The sequence below is a fragment of the Podarcis pityusensis genome, assembly GCF_964106645.2.
Source record: "Podarcis pityusensis genome assembly, chromosome: Z".
Lineage (NCBI taxonomy): Eukaryota > Metazoa > Chordata > Lepidosauria > Squamata > Lacertidae > Podarcis > Podarcis pityusensis.
In genome coordinates this window covers 47323467-47341185 of record NC_138044.1, presented here as the reverse complement: position 1 = coordinate 47341185, position 17719 = coordinate 47323467, and the positions used below count along the sequence as shown (strand labels likewise).

The window sequence follows — 17719 nt, the reverse complement described above, 5'->3', positions numbered from 1 at the left end:
ATAATTTCCTTTTGAAAATGTTTCTAAACTGATGTGGAATGCGGAGAACTGAACTCAAGATTGGAAAAATGAGAATGAGAGAAACTAAAATGCCCATCCCTAATCTCACTCACCAAAACCAGAGAAAAAGCTGGGAGTTTTATGTCCCAAAGGCAACAGATTTCTGTGGCCAGCAAACAGAATATTCTAGAATTTCCAGGTGGAATTTGTCAGGAATGCCCAGTCCCGTTTTTATTTTCTTTTAACACATGCATAACACAGATTCTTGACACACTGTGGTCACTCCATATCTAGGAGTGATATGGGAGGACACACCCAGGAATGCTAAGTTCTCCATGCCTTGGAGCTGTGAGACAGGATTTGTGCAATGAGCTGTGCCCTAGCCACGGGGAAGGGGGGACTAGCCTGGTTTTTGCCCCGAGTGCAACCTGTGTGGGTGTAGGCAAATGTGTCTTGGGTGTGTGTGCCAAAGTGGGTGTTTGACCTGGGTGAAATAAAGCCTAATTTCACCTTCGGCAATGAGCCCCACACCACTGTTGGCAAGAAAGAGAAACTTCCTCCCCTTCACAGGACATTGTAGGACCCTGTGGACAAGGCACAAACCGCACAAGAAAAGAAGCAGACTTACAGAGAGGGCAGGCTCCAGGGTTTCTGTGTTCACAATAATGGGCGAGGGGCTGGCCTGAAAGAGAGACAAAAAGAAAAAGCCACGGTTGTTCATTTAAATTCCCATGATAAGAAGACAGGAAGCGCTGCCTTATACTGAGCCCGGCTGCAGGTCCATCTAGCCCACGGTTGTCTGCACCGGCAGGCAGCAGCTCTCCAGAGTTTCAGGAAGGGTTCTCTCCCAGCCATACCAGGAATTGCCAGGGACTGAATATGAGAACTTTTGAAGGCAGGTGATCCACCACTAAGCTACACCAAATCGACCCAGGCCTTCCCTTCCAAGAATGGCTTCCTGCAACCACTCAATCTGCCCCCACCAGAAAAGCCACATTCCCATCTACAGTTCTCCCCAGGAAGCAAATCCCCCCAGCTTCTCTATTGTGCAACAGCAGGAAATCAATCCACCTTTTTTCCCCAGTCCAGCAATTACCCTTCCTCTTAGGAACCAACCGAAAGCTTTCCGGATATGGATTCTAAGGAACCGCCTTACCCCAGGTTCTTCAACTGAGGGCCTTCAGATATTTGTCTGACTACAACTCCCATCATCCCCAACCAGCTTGGCCATTTTGGACTACCACACCCATCAGTCATGCTGGCTGGGGATGATGGGAATTGTAGTCCAAAAAGCTGGAGGGCACCAGGTTGAGGAAGGAAAGTTTACTCTGACTGCTAGTTCTCCAGCCCCAGGCAGTGATTCTTGTTGGACTTGTTACCAAAGGTCCTTGTAACCCAGAGCAGGGCTGCAAACATGCCCCCATTCTATGGAACAGCGTTCCTGCATTTCCCAGAAACAACTGAATATATTTTTGCTCCAACAAGCTGCCTTGGCTGGATGAAAAGATCTCTGCTCTAAAAAACACAGTTTTTAAACTGCTTTTTATGCTGCTTTTTACTGCATTTTGTACATTGTCTTGAGACATGGGGTGTGAAAGGCAATCAGTTATTGCATCAGTTGTAATAATGATAACTGCAACAAGCACTGCTGGTGCAGGTAGCTGGATATAACACCTTTCACATGCAATGCACGTGCTGATCCAATTTACCCTCCTCCCCTTCTAAAGCAAATGTAAGGTATCTCCTGGAAAAGAGACACACACACAGAGAGAGAGAGAGAGAGAGAGAGAGAGAGAGAGAGAGAATTGAATCCTGTACTGTAGGGTAATGTTTTTGCAACAACAAAATTAAAAAAAATGATTTGGCATTTATTTCTGAATTTCTAGCCCTGCTTTCCTGTCATTCCAAGCAACTGTAATTTTTTTTTAAAAAAAACACAGCTCAAAGAGCAATTTAAAAGCACATTTAAACATGCATTATTGAAATACTAAACGTATATAATAAATAGGACACGAGCCAGTTTTTACTAGTAACTCAAAAACGAAAAGAAAATTTCCAGCTCTCCACACCCGGTGGATCAAAAAGCTGGCAAATATTAAAACACGTTCATGGTCTTCTTAAAACAACAGGCAGTTGAGTACAATGCAAGTCTGACCTCCGCCCGCCCGCCAAAAACCCCCTTGGGATTGTAAACCCCTGTTCACAAAATCCCTGCCCCAACCCAGGGCTACATCTTTCTTCTGATTAAGCAATTGGGAGCTGTTCAGCACAAGAACCTGCTGAAGGTAAGAGGAAAGAGGCTTGCTCAGGGGTTAAGAGCATACACTTTGCAAGCAGAAGATTAAGCCTCCAGGACCAGCTGGGAAGTGATGAAGAAGACCTTTCTCTAACTGTGAGAGCCACTGCCTGTCAAAGCCATCATCATCATTATTATTATTATTATTATTATTATTATTATTATTATTATTAACAACCTGCCTTTCACCTTAAAGTGGATGGGTTACAATAATTACATGTTACACATTATTAAAAATACTTCACAATATTAAAATATTGTAGAAACACCTTACAACCACAGAGAAAGGTAGGTCCTAAAGATATACCGTATTTTTTGCACCATAACACTCACTTTTTTCCTCCTAGAAAGTAAGGGGAAATGTCTGTGCGCGTTATGGAGGGAATGCCTACGGTTGGCGGGGGGGGGATCTGCTGCAGTCGTGAGCAGAGGATCCATGGTTCCCCTTCCTTCCCTCCTCTGTGGCTCGCTTTGAAACAGCAAAGCGGGAGAAGAGCCGCTGAGTGGGGAGGAGAGAGGGACAGAGAGCCTGCTTGCTTTAAAGGAGCAAAGCGGGAGAGGAGAGGAGCCACTTACACGAGTGTAAGCAGCTCCTGTCCAGTTGGTTCCTTTAAAGCAAGCAGGCTCTCTGTCCCTCTCTCCTCCCCACTCAGCTCACTACATAGCAGCAAAGTTTTTCAGCTCCCTAAGCCGGGGATGACCGGGGAGGAGGAAGAAAAGCAGAGCCTGCTTGCTTGAAAGGAGCAAAGTGGGAGAGGAGAGGAGCCTTCTCCCCTTATACCCCTCTTCTGCATTATTAGCAGCATCCTTCTCCACCCACCCCAGGCGTGCTCCTTGTCCCTTGAGTGCTTTTCCTTCCCTCCCCACTTAAAACATGGTTACAAAGCACGGATCCACATGGATCCTCAGGATTTTTGCACTCGGTCACCCCAAATTCACCATCAGATCACATAGCATGTTCATGGCTACATCTTGCACCAAAAAAATCACGCACAGTGATTGCACCACTGGCCGCAGTGGTGCAAAAACGTGGTTACAAAGCATGGATCCACATGGATCCTCAGGATTTTTGCATTGGGCTACTCCAAACTCACTGTCAGATCACATGTCTGTGGCCACAGCATGAATCACAAAAATCATACATCCACTGTTTCGTTTAGACTATTTTTTTTCTTGTTTTCCTCCTCTAAAAACTACGTGCGTATTATGGTCGGGTGCGTGTTATAGAGCGAAAAATACGGTACATCTCAAAAGCCAGGGCAAATAGGTGAGCCTTCAGCACCCACCCAAGATGCCTAGTGAAGGTGCCAAGCACACAGGAGATCCACATCTTAGGGGCTGCCGCAGGACATTCCCCCTCTCCTAGGCAGCCCCCCCCCCAAGATTATGAGAGAAGTGTAACAACTAAGAGGGGGCTCCCCAAATGGTATATGCATAAAAATGGAAAGAAAAAGCAGTTCCAATGAAAGACAATCGACAATTAAAACTGATGGAATATGCAGAGATGGCGAAACTTACCAGAAGAATAAGAGATCAAGATGAGAGACTTTTTTTTAACAGAATGGGGGGGAAATTGTTGAATATATGAAGACAAATGGTAAACAATTTTAGAACGTTAGCAGGATTGACATAAACACGAGCAGTAAGAAATAACGTAAATTTGTAAATAGGTTTGAATTGGTTTTGCAGTAAGATTACGATATAAAGTAAGGGATTGCAGGGGGGGAGTCAAAGAAAACGCAGGTTGCATTTGTTTCGATTTAATTTTTGTTGTTGAAATGTTGTAAAATGGAAAAATGGAAAAATATTTTTGAAAAGGAACAATTAAGAGAGACGCCTCTACTTGCATTAGTACCTAATAGGGTATTAAGGAAGGAGATGTGGTTTCTATTGTCTGCACCTTGAATTGGGCTCCATATAAAGCAGCTTTGTGGGGTACCAAGAGCATTCCCGAGAACAAAATAAGCTGCCCCTGATTTTGGCATGATCGACATTGCCAAAAGCCAGGGCAATGGAGTTTTAACATGCACAGAAGGGGAGTGGGTGGAAGAGGCCCAAGACACCTCCAGAGAACACAGCCAGGATGTACGCATGCCTGCTGGGTGTGTGTGAGAGTAATATGGCCACTGCCATTCAGATGGCAAGAGGTTGGCTGATGAATGCTGCCCTGGATTCTTCCAGCTATCGGAAGAGATTTTGCCTGCCCAAGGGGGAACAGGTTGGTCCCCGAGGACTGAGCCGCGTGCTGCTGAAAGGCCTTGTCACATCCCTTCCATCCAGGCCACTGCCTCCCATTCTTGTTGCTCATTCAATCTCCCTGAGATGCTCAAGGCAGCACTCAGGACCCTGAAGAGCTCCCCATCCCAGCCTGGTTTCCAGCCGAATGGGCAGATTGTCCCTGGTGCGGCTGTGAAGAAGTTGCAGACTGGGGAAAGCTTCTAGGGGATTCTTGAGCTCACATAAAAAATGGGGAGGAATGCTTCAGGGGGCAACGGGCCATGAGAGAAGGGGCAAGAAAAACACAATAGGGGAAGGATAAGCAGAGGAATCAGGAAGGGGAAGCAATAAGCAATGTGGCCAAGCCATCTGTCCCCAGCATCTCTGAACAGTTGGCCTGTGATGGGCTGGTGAATTGGAAGCTGGCCACTGAGAGACCATTAAGAATATTGGGGGACACTGGTCTGATGGCACAGAGGGAGGACCTTAGTTTATTTCTTTAATTGACACATTGCATAACCACCTTTCTTTCTCAAAGAAACTTCAAGGACCATTGCTTTGTGGCAGAACCCTTGCTTGGAATGCAGAAGGTCCCAGGTTCAATCCCCACCATTTCCAGATTTAAGATGACAATGGCAATGATATCAGTTGCAGATGGACAAATAAGCTGACCTGCCATAAGGTAGCTTCCTATGTTTCCCAGGTGGCAAATGTAAAAAAGGAAGGGAAAAAAACAGGAACAGAAAGAAACATGGAACCAGATATAACAAGAAGAGAAGTGGGTATCCAGCATTAAAACTAGAGTTAGGATAAGACCAGATTTTTAAAAGGTCCAGATGCCTTAAAAAGCATCAGAGTACATGCTAGGCAGGTCTCCCTGGGAGAGCTTTCCAAAGATATGATGCCATAACCAAAAAGGCTCTGTCGAGTCACAACCCACCCACCTAAATTATTTATTTACTATATTTGTATCCTGACTTTCCTTCAAGGAGCTCAAGGGTGGTGTGTACAGCTGCACCCCTACCCTCAACTCCAATTTATCCTTACAACATCCCTAAGATGTTGGTTAGGTAATTGCTATTGCCATGGTTTATTTCATGTATGAATTGCAGCAACTTAAAACACTTTTAAAACACAATAAAGCCGTATGTAAAGCAATTGCATACATTCTTGGAGGACACAGATTATTTAGAGCCATTCCAATCTGGGTTCAGAACTAAGTCCACCTTGGTCACCTTGATGGATGACCTTTGCAGAGAGTGGGACATGGGAGTGTGACCTTGTTCCTGCTTCTTGATCTCTCGTCGGCATTTGATACCATCAACCATGGTATTCTCCTGGACCAGTTCCAGGGAATGAGAACTTGGGGGGACTGTACTACAGAGATTTCAATCATACAGTGTTGGGAGAGTGCCTTTCTGCCCCCTGGTGGCTATGCTATGGGGTGCCACAGGAGGCTATCTTAACTCCAGTGCTATTTAATATCTGTTGTGAGCAATCATTAGGGGCTTGGGGGAAATGCAGATGGCACTCAGCTCTATTTCTCCATAACAACTGAATCAGGATGGGCCATGCAGCCTGGATACAATGGGGAAATGGATGAAGAAAAACAAGCTGAGCTTGGATCCTGGCAAGGTGGAGGCACTGTGGGATGAGTAGCTCCTCTGTCTGAGAAACTGATCAATTATCCACCCTGGATGAGGTTGCTCTGCCCCTGAGAGAACAGGCTCGTAGTTTGGGGCACTTCTGGATCCAGCTCAGTCACTGGGGGCTCAGGTAGCATCAATGGCTAGTACAGTCATATCTCGGGTTAAAGACGCAGATGTGGGTCACATTCTGCTCAGGATGCGAATGGGGCTCCGGAACGGATCCCGTTCGCATCCAGAGGTACCACAGTACTGCCTTTTACCAACTACAGTGGGTTTGACAGCCACAAACATACCTACAACAGAATAGCCTTGCCACAGTACTTCATGCATTAGTTACCTCAAGACTAGATTACTGCAATGCATTCTACATGGAGCTTTCCTCATGCTTGATCCAGAAGCTGGAGTTAGTGCAGAATGCTGCAGCATGATTGCTGACAGAAGTCAGGCCTTGTCACCTGTGCTCAGGGATCTGCACTGGTTGCCGTTTTGCTACTGGGCCAAGTTCAAGGTATTACTGTTAGTATTTTAAGTCCTTAACATCTTGGGACCAGTTTACCTACAAGATCGCCTTGACTCACACATACCCACTCAATGGTTTCAGTCAGCGGAGTTGCCACTACCTTCAAGTGCTACATAAAGCCCATTCTGCATTTGCAGGAACTTACCGTATTTTTCGCTCTATAGGACGCACTTTTCCCCCTCCAAAAATTAAGGGGAAATGTGTGCGCGTCCTATGGAGCGAATGCAGGCTCCTTGGCTTCAGCGATAGCAACATGAAGCCTCCGAACTGCAGAGGGAGCACTCCCCCTGCACTCCGGAGACTTCGCGTTGCTTTTGCTGAAGCCTGGAGAGCGAGAGGGGTTGGTGCACACCGACCCCTCTCGCTCTCCAGGCTTCAGGGATAGCCGCCTGAAGCCTTTGGAGCACAGCGGGAACTCGTGCTGCACTCCAAAGGCTTTGGGTTCCTTTTGCTGAAGCTGGGAGAGCAAGACTCTCCCGGCTTCAGCAGAGAGGGAGAGCTGTGCAGCGCCCCATCAGCGAAGCAGGAGGAGAAATGGAAGGGGCTCTGTTTCTCCTGCCGCTTCGCTGAAGGGGTGCAGAGCAGAGAGGGGGGGCTTCTTGTTCTCCCCCTCTAAAACAAGGTGAGTCCTATGGTCAGGTGCGTCCTATAGAGCGAAAAATACGGTAGTTGTTTGGCGTGGCAGCACCTGCACATTGGAACTCCCTCTTGAGACCAAGCAGGTGCCTTCACTGTATTCTTTCCTTCTTCCTGGGGAAAACCAAGTTTAGTCAAGCCTACCCAGAAAAGCTGGTGTGAATTTTAATCTGTTTTAGTATTTTAAACTTGTATGTTTCAAGGTTGTTGTTGTTTCATTTGCATATAATTTTTATGAAGCAAATGCATACGTACATACATAAAATCAGTTCAATAGCGCATCTAAAAACCATTATACTCCCACCCCCACCCACCCACAGAGTTAAAAGAGCGACCCATATAAAAACAATTTCAAATCCAAGACAGATACTAATTGAGGTAACTGCCACAATAGCAAGCACCACTTGGAAGATTTGTTGAAAGGGGGACATCTTAAACAGACTTTGAAAAAGCAATGGAGGCAGTTCCAAAATGTGGATGAAGTTACATGAAAAGTTCAATTCATATACTGCAAGGAATGGACCTCCTGATAAGCTGGTATCTGCAGGACACCATCTCCTGCAGAGCACAGTGATAAAGGTATGAGACAATTTTTTGGGTTGTCAAACAATGAATGGTGCAAGGTCACCTGTGAGCTTCATGGTTCATGGAGGGGATTGGAACCCAGTCCACCCTGGTCCAAGTCCAACCCTATAACCACTGCCTCACACTGGCTCCCTTCAGAAGGTGGGGAGAGGGGAGATATATATGAGAAAGGTGGCAGACCAAAGGCTGAGGGTCTGTTTATATATCAGTAAGATGCACCAGACTGGTTCTCTGCTGTCACCTGACGTCCAAAGCCAGGAGGCAGAAACAGAAACACGGTTACAGCCCCAGTTGCACAAAGAAGAGTTGTGTCACACCAACAGCAGACTGGGGGAGTTGAGCAAAGGTATGGGTGGGGGGAGCCAAGGAATGATCAAAGGTGAATCTGGCAGGACAGCAGCAGAGGGCAGAGGCTCTCGGAGAAAATGCATCACTCCACAATAGTGGAACAAGCAGAAGCTTCGTGCTGAGAAGCAATTGTAGCCCTGACTGCCAAATGCTGGCAGCAAGGAAGAGAAGGCCATCACCTCTTTACCCTGCTGGGGAGTTTCCAGAGGCATCTGGCTGTAGGACACTGGACAGATGGACGCTGGCCTGATCCAGCAAGTCTGCTCTTTAAGATCCTGTCACGGTTCCACACTGTTTTCTTCTGTGTGTGCGTGTGTGTGCGTGTGCGTGTGTGCAGGGAGAAAAGTAAAGGCAGCAGCTCTACTATCCTAAGCTTGCTTACTTGGAAGCACATCTCTCTGGGATTCAGTAGGGTTTACTGGATTAGGCTAGAAAGTGGCCATGAATATCCTTATTGTAATAGGAAAAGATGGCTGGGTCTGTATCAAGGCCAGTTTTAACAAAAGGGGATGGAGCCATGAAAACATGGATCTGCAAATGACACTGAACCTGGGAAATGGGGGCAGGGTGGGGAACACTATCTAAACGAAAGAATAGGATTAAGGTTTTGGAATGACCCTTCGCAGCCTGGGGCACTTGAGGGAAAGCAGCATAGGGGGCAGGTACCTAAGACCCCGGGGCAAAATTCAGCCCCTCATATCTCTTTATCTGATCTTGCAACTCTCCTCAGACCACACCCTTCACAGGTCCTGGTTTGCACCCAGAGCATTTTCCCTTGGCTAGAATGTGGCCTCCATCTCTGATATTGCTTTGAGATGCAAGACTAATGCGCAAAGGTGAAATAAGCATTCATTGCTCCTCCCACTTTTGATTCTGGCCCTCCCTACTACAGACAAATGGCCCTCAGAAGATTGACAAGGAGGAAATGCAGCCCTCAGGATGAAAAATGTCCCCCCACCCCTGATGTGGCACATAGAATAGAATCATAGAATTGTAGAGTTGGAAGGGACCATAAGGATCATCTAGTCCAACCCCCTGCAATACAGACCCTCCAAGTGTCCCTATTTTCCAGGGACAGTCCTGGATCTACAGAAGCTGTCCCAGTTTCTGATTTGATCCCAGAATGTCCCGCTTTTCCTTAGGACGTCCCTAAGGAGAGATGTTGGAGGGTATGGAATTATCGGACCCCCAAGCCATCTGAAAGCAGGAAGTTTTTTAATGTTTAATGTTTTCTTATGTTTTTAAATATGTTGGAAGCTGCCCAGAGTGGCTGGGACAACCCAGTGAGATGGGTGGGGTATAAATATTATTGTTGTTGTTATGGAATAGGGCGTCCTTATTTTCATCAAAAAAATATTGGAGGGTATCGCAATGCAGGAATCATTTGCCCAATGTGGGGCTTAAACCCACAACCCTGAGATTAAGAGCCTCATGCTTGACCGACTAAACCATCCCAGCTAGGAACCATACAGCTCCCTGAGAATGCTGCCAAGTGTACAAAATGGTACAGCAAAGATAGAGCTCCTGGTGAGCTCCAGATGTTGCTGGACTCCAAACTCCCATCAGCCCCCAGCCCTCACCCCTCACAGCCAATGAACAGGGGTGATGGGAGTTGTAGTCCAATGACTGGAGGACCACAGGTTCCCCACTCCTGTAATACAGTGAAATTCATTATGGGTGGAGATTTACATGTTGGGGGGCGGGAATACCCACAGAAGATACAATTGACCGAGGAAGATTCTTACCATGCCTGAGAAGCATGTGATGATTTCATAAGTAGAAACACAGCCCTACTGATAGCATTTAAAAGCAAACCTCATGAAGTGAGTCATGAACAGGAAGCCATTGTGGTGTGTCATTTTGCTCAGGGTTGTATGCCGCCTTGGGTATTTTACAGAGGGGTGGAGTACAAATGACAAACCAAACAACTAAAATTTGTCATAAGAGAGACTCAGGTTCGAACTCCCACTCGGCCACAAAGCTACTGCATGATCTTGGGCCAGTCACACACTCTCAGATTATCCTACCTAACAGGGTTGTTGTAAGAATAAAATGGGGGCAGAGGAGAAACCATAAATACCACAGGTGGAGAGCCAGTTGCCCTCCATATATTGCTGGACTCCAGATGTGCACACATGATACATTTAACACACATTTTCACAAAGAATCCTGGGAACTGTAGTTTACCCTTCACAGAGCTACAATTCCCATAACCCTTAACAAATTACAGTTTTCCAGGGTGGGTGGGTGGGTGCGCGCTTAAAATGCATGGTGCGTTTGCTGCCTAAAACTCCCATCATTCTTGACCAGTGGCCATGCTGGCTGGGCAATGATGGGAGAGGGCCCCACACCCCAGTACATACAGTCCTGAGTTTGTTGGAAGAAGAGTGGGATAAACATGAAAATGAAAAAAAATGGGCATTAGCGCAAGCAAGATTCAAGAAGATGCACGGCAGACTAATTGCTGGTTAGGGTGCTGAGGGTGGAGGGCACTGTGTTTTTACCAGGATATAGAGATACCGAAGAAGATTCTGAGAATGGAAATAGTACTGGGAACATATGACCTCCAAAAGCACTAAAAGGAATAAAATGTATTATGCTGTGCTCTATGGCAGCTTTCAAAAACCATGCATGGAGGAAAAAGAACTACAGAGCCTCAGCAGAAAAATAAAAGAGAAAGCCAGGGTCAACTCCAAAGGGATATGTCAGATAACCAGCTGGTCTCTCAGGGGTTCCTAGAATGCTCCATTTACTGCTCTCACCCACGCCAAAGTGCCTAATTGTGCCACCTGGAGACCAAGGCATGTTTCTGGGAAAGCAAACGCAGGAAGGAAGGTCAAGGAACACTCTGCCTGTGACCAATGCCTATTTTGGGTTCAGAAACATTTACCTAGTTCAAAATTCCAACATCAAAACAATAAAGAAGTAACTATAATGACAGACACTCTCAGCGAAAAGCATTTTACCCAGAAAAACAGGACTATTGACCAGTAATTGTAGCAAAGATTGCAGAACAGCCTACACAAATACATTATTTATCAGACTTCATCAAGACAGCACTTGTTGGGGGCTATGGGAGCTGCAGCCAAAAAGATCAGAGGGCAACAGATTGGCAAAGGCTGAGTTAACTAATGAGTTTGCACTGAGAAACACATGGTAAAGGTACCTGCCTAATATCAACAGGCAGGGAGTTCCAGAGAGAAGGATCAATCTTTGCTAGTGCAGAACAAACGTTGTGTGACACTTGTATAGTGAGGTCTGTGGATGGACATAGTTTTGGAAATTGAAGATCTGGGTTCAGTCCTGCCCCTGACACAATCAACTTCCCTTAGGTTACCAACTGTCACAAGAGAGTGCTGGTCAGTAATTACACAGTTCAAAGATGGAGATAGCTCTTTATTAGCAAAAACATGATCTTCACATACTTAGTTAATGAGCAGAGCAGCTCATTCCTGGTGATCTTCCTCTAGGAAAATCAGTTGCTGAGACTGAAAGTCCCTGCTTCCTAAATCCTTCCCAGCTGTCTAAATCCTCTCCTCTTCAGGGCTTTCCCTAAGCAATCAGAAATGGCACCTGTGTGCGTGAAGCCAACCTCTCCCTCCACTCTTTTCCTGTCTCTTCTGGTTCTGGAAAACAAGATGGAGCTCCTCATTGCAGGAGGGGGAGACACCTGTGTCTCTTCACCAGCTTAACTCATCTCTGCTTCTTGGTCCCCCTCCTCTTCAGCCTCCACTTCTGCCTCTGTTTCTGGACTTCTCTCTGGCACAGACTCTCCCTGCTCACTAAAACCTGTAACCTCTTCAGCTTCCAACACCTCCTCTTCCCTCTCTTCTTCCTCTTACCACTTATTTTCTTCCCACCGCCACTCCCTGGGCTCTGAGCCTTCTTGCTTTTGTTGTTCCCCAGCTGGTTCCTCCCACTATTCCTCTGCATCCAACCAGCCCATGACACCATCTCAAATAACAGTCTCAATTCCCCCCTCAGCTGTTAAAAATCAACAATTTGCTATTGCTCTGCCTCTTGTGGATCTGGTGAATATTACAATTGCAACATAAACTTTTATAGAACACACCACAAGTGTGATTTTTTAAAAAAATAAAAAACCCATATCTTTTCAAAGCCCCAACCCTTTCCAGGTATTCTGAAGCCTGTTTATTGAGGTTTTGAAGAGCTGTCAATAAGAAGAGATCTGCCAGACCAAATGAACACTGTCCAGCAGGTGCCAATGGGAAGCTCACAAGCAGGACCGGAGTGCAGCAAAGTTCTTCCCAGATGTGATTCCTAGCAACTGGTGTTCACAGGCATAATGCCTCTGACAGTGGTAGCAGAAATAGCCATTGTGTTTAGTACCTGTGATGAATTTGTCTAATTCTCTTTTAAAGCTACCCAAACTGCTGGCCATCACTACCTCCTGCAAGACGCTCTCCAAGGATGAGGCGGCTATGGCCCACGGAGAGGAAGAGGAACCTGGGTGATATGAGCCGTAGCAACACTGCCAGTGGGTTTTTGACAGTCCATGGAAGGGACTTGCCTCATTCCAAGGTGTGTTTGTTTCTAGAGCGTTGGATCCAGAGATGGCCCAAGACGTTTTGCTGTCTGAAGCAGAAGGCAAGATGTAGTCCTGCCCAAGAGTTCTGAAACAATTAATGTTGGAATGCTCTGGCCTGAAGTAATAAAAGCCGATCTTCAACTGACAGAGACTTCATTGACATCTGATATATATATATATATATATATATATATCGACCAGTTCTAGAAAAGCGAAAATCCTTCGAGTGTGGGATAAAGCAGACATAAAACAACAAAACTATGTACAATAGCTTTACTGAAATAATAGACCCTGTCAGTGCTATTTTTCTAGAAAAACAGATGCCGGAGCTCACCATGATCTTTTCCCTTGTTCTCTTAGAATGGCAATGCCGCCTACCTGAGAGGTGCTGGAGCTGAGCTCCGGTGAGTTCCAGCTGGAAAAGAAGAAGTCCTGGACCCTCTTTATCCAATTCTGGCATAATAAGTGTCTCCTTATAATTAATTAAGCTCAGTTTAATTCTCTACAAAATGTATTGTTCTGACCTGTTCTATCCCCTTCTGCTCCTCACCATTTATTTATTTTTTAATTATGTTTGGTTAATTAGTATTTGGTTTTCTTTTATTATTCTATCAATGCCAACCTTAAAATCAATTTTGTGTGTGTGATAACTACGGCACCCTGTCTCCTTCCACATACAGGATGCTTGCAGTTGAGCCTTTGTTCAGCAATGGTGATGATGGGGCAGCATCCTCCACTGTACCTGAAAGCAGCGTGTAAGCTTTGGGGAGGGGGTCTAGGTACAAACAGCTCTGTCCCCAAACACCTTGTGCCACCTCCCCAACATCTGCTGCTTGAGGCAGTTGCTTAATGGCTCTTTCAGGAGAGGGCAGCCGGAAGATAGCATCCCATTAGGAAATCAATTTTGGAGGCTTCCGGTCTGCTTCGCGGAGGAAATGGCAACACCTGGGGCTTCGTCCAAGTAAGATATGGCCAACACATAGAGATTTGTTAGTAGAAGAAGAGAAAGGTTTGAAATTAAAAAGTTATGAAAACTTGAAAGATACTTTACAAAGTTGGTTGCATCACAGACAAATTAATGAGCAGTTTTAAGAAGATAACAAAAGAGGGTTTAGTTATACTATTTCAAACTTCCAAAAGGAAATTGTGGAGGGAAACACCAAGTTATTGAAGAAAGCATATAATATTTTGCTATATGGAGAGACTTTAGATGAGACGGTAAAATTGGCACAAATAAAATGAGCTCAGGATGTTGGGCATAATACACAGTTGGAGGAATGGGAAAGATTATGGAAAACAAATTTAAAGTTTACAGATTGTATATTATTAAGAGAAAATGATTTGAAAATGATATATAGATGGTATATCACACCGGAAAAAATTGCAAAAATGTACAAAACAGGATCTAAGATATGTTGGAGATGCAAAAAGAAAGATGGTATTTTTTTCATGTATGGTGGGAATGCAAGAAGGTTAAAGAATATTGGGAAATGATATATAATGAATTGAAAAAAATGTTTAAAAAAACCTTTGTTCAAAAACCAGACTCTTTCCTGCTTGGAATTTTAGATCATGATATAAGACAATGCAGCAAGAATTTTACTAGCACAAGTATGGAAAACAGAGAAAATGCCAACAAAGGAAGAATGGCAAGCCAAGCTTATGGACTACGCGGAATTGGCTAAGCTGACAGAGCGGATACAGTACATGAGAGAGACAACATCGATTTCAAAAAGGAGTCAGAACCTGACCTGGGAGAAGAGAAGATGGAGGAGGATTGGAAGAAATTTAAGAATTATTTACAAAAGTATTGTAATTTGAGTGAATGTTAAGCAGGATGCTAGATCATAAACAATGGAGCACCACTAACCTAGATGAGTTAAGATAATAAGTGAGATTGAGAAAATATAAATTTTATTGAGAATTATAAGATTATAAAGATATAAATGAGATATAAGAATGCAAATAAGATAATAAATTGCTGGTAAAAAGCTATAATGATGAAAGTGGGAGCGGGAGATGTGAGGAAGTCCAAAGAAAATGTGAAATTATGTTAAGATTTGCTACATTGTTCATTATGCTCATTTTTATTGTAAACCCTAATAAATATTTTTAAAAAGAAAACAAAAAGGAGTCAGAACCATTTCTAAACTATATAAAAAGACAGTATAAAGATTTGGACTCATTGGGAGGTTTTGACTAAACTTTCACAACTATATAAGAGGTAAAACCAGCAGGGTGTAGAATTTGTTTAATAAATCAATATGGAAATACAGGGGAAGCCAAAGAGGGGGGAGGGGAGAAATATGTTCAATTAAGATTTGTGGAAAATTTGTTGTTACAATTTGAAAATTTAATAAAAAATATTTTTTAAAAAAGGAAATAAATTTTGCACAGTGTCAGAATCAGGTCTTTAGGGTGGTGACACATACCTTTTGGAACTCCCTGCTGCTGCATGTTAGACAGGCGCCACCATCTCTTTTGTCTTTTTGGCTAAAGATGCCTGTCTTTCAACAAGCCTTCAAAAATCTTTATCCTAATTGCCAGCATCTGCTTTGAGTTCAAATTGATTTTACGTCTGTATGTCCTGTTGTGGTTTTAAATTTTTTAAAAATTGCTATTATGCAAGTAATTGCTTTAACTGTTTTTATCGATGACTGTTTTATCTATGTCATTATACTGCAAATCGCTATGAGATCTCTCATGGGAAGTGATTCATGAATGAAATAACAATATGAACAGCATCTGCTTTTTTAGTGTTTTAAACTCTCTCTTTTTGCTACATTTACTGTACATCTTAAGACAGTTGTGTAGAAAGTGATTAATGATTTTATGAGTTCAAAACCGACAGGTACCTTTAAAAGCAAAACAAAACGGAAACAAAAGAGAGACCCATGGCAGAGACCCATTCATCCAGATGGGAAATCCCACTGAAACAAATACATCTTTGGTTGTTTCCTGTTTAAAAGATAAGAGCCTGCTGGATCAGTTTAGTAGTTGTTTTCAGTCTAGCACAGGGGTAGCCAAACTAAGGCCCAGGGGCCGGATGCGGCCCAATAGCCTTCTCAATCTGGCCCGCAGGTGGTCCGGGAATCAGCGTGTTTTTACATGAGTGGAATGTGAGTTTTTATTTAAAATGCATCTCTGGGTTATTTGTGGGGCATAGGAATTCGTTCATGCCCCCCCCCCCATATAGTCCGGTTCACCACATGGTCTGACGGACAGTGGACCGGCCCACGACTGAAAAAGGTTGCTGACCCCTGGTCTAGCATCATCTTACAGTGGCCAACCAGATGTCTGTGGGAAGCCCACAAGCTGGACCTGAACACAAGAGCACTCTACTATTCCACAAAACAAGGGCAGACATTATTATTGATGTTCATGAAGATGATGATGGTGATGACTGGGCTGGCCTTGGTCAATTCCCACAGCTAAGGCTGGAACGGGCTAAAGTGAGGATTCAGGGGAGGGGTGTAGTGAGAACTTGCCCATGTAAGAATCTGGGCAAGTTATATTTTATGTGATCACAGAAATGGAACAGCAGGTGTGTCATGGAGAGAAAAGGTGGAGCTACAGAGCCACACCTGCTGCTGTTAGGCAGGTGGGGACTGTCCGTTCACTCTGTGTGTGCTAGGGAACAGGCTCTTAGCCCGGCTAGGAAACCTGTATCTCTCCAGAAGCTGCTGGATTTCCACTTTCCTTCCTGACCCTTGGCCATTCTTGCTTATGGGACTTATGTAGTTCATCTCCAGGAACACGTGGAGAGCTACAGACACTTGCCATCTCTGTCTCAGGTAGAGAAGAGAATGGTTGAAGCAGGGGGTGCAAAGGCTGCAAGAAGCACTTGCACCCCCCCCCCCAAATACTCCTCCTATGCCCTGCCGACTTAGCACAAGTAACTGTGCAGTGGCACCCTACAGGTAGGAAGTGCCCCATAGCTTGCCAATACACCTCTGATGCCAGGGAGAAGAAGCCTGCAAACAGGGCCTGAGAGCAAGAGCACTCTCCTCTTTTGGGGTTTCGAGCAACTGGTATTCAGAAGCATTTTCTGCCTCCACCCCTGAAAGGAGAACACAGAAGCCCAGGTTGGTGGCAATCCTCTCCCCTTCTCCAAAAGTCATCCAAGCTGGTGACCACCGCTGCCTCTTATGGGGAGCAAAGCAGACGACCTAGACAGCAAGGGGCCCGTGGCCGGGGCACGATCAGGAGTTCGAAGATGACACAACGCGCGCGCTTAAAAGCCTGCGAGGAGGGGCGGCCCAGGGCCGACATTCCTTTGTCACTGCTCAACGAACCACCATCGCTAAAAATAGCTTGCCGGGAGAGGCTGTGGGGGCTTTTCCACCCTCCGTCACGGTGACTGCCAGAACCAACTCATCGTGGCAGACGCCCTGCCTGGCACAAGGCAAGCTGGACAGCACCAGAGAAAGAGGTCTCGCTCCCACTCCGCCCAGGCTGCTGCGGGGCTTCTTGCTCCGCCCCCTTCCCCCTGCCCCTGCCCCCGCGCCGTGCCGCCGCCAAAGCAGCCTGGCGTCCCGCACCGCTCCCTGCCCAACGCGTGGCTTTCGCTCATGCCAGCCGGGAAACTCGGGCTTCCTCCCACCACCTCTCGCCATCTCCAGTCTCTGCTGCTTTCTCCATTCGCCTTCCCGCCCCGCGCTCCCTCCTTCCCACATCCTCCTCTGAGAACTCCCTTCCCTCCTCCGCCTCCGCCTCCCAGAGCCAGGATGAAACTCAATTCCTCTCCCGAATAGAACAGGAGTAGCCATAGCAACCTCCCCCTGCCAACCTCCCCACCTCCAGCGCTTCTCCGTCCCCATAATTTCACATTCTCCCACCCCGCCCACCTCCCCACAGTTACCTTCCTATGGAAATGAGCTCTGCCGCCCTTGGCTGCCCATTGCTGCCCCCCCCCCGGC

At 45.6% G+C, this 17719-nt stretch overlaps 1 protein-coding gene across 8 annotated transcripts in view; it reads right to left on the bottom strand.

Annotated features, from left to right (window-relative positions):
- DLG3 (discs large MAGUK scaffold protein 3) overlaps positions 1 to 17719 on the bottom strand; it is a 116636-nt gene that overhangs the window by 57647 nt on the left and 41270 nt on the right. For all 8 annotated transcript variants that reach the window (XM_080990064.1, XM_080990072.1, XM_080990068.1 and 5 more), the window contains one exon: positions 629 to 682. In XM_080990064.1, the coding sequence (XP_080846190.1) occupies positions 629 to 682 (54 nt within the window). The remainder of the gene's footprint in view (positions 1 to 628; positions 683 to 17719) is intronic.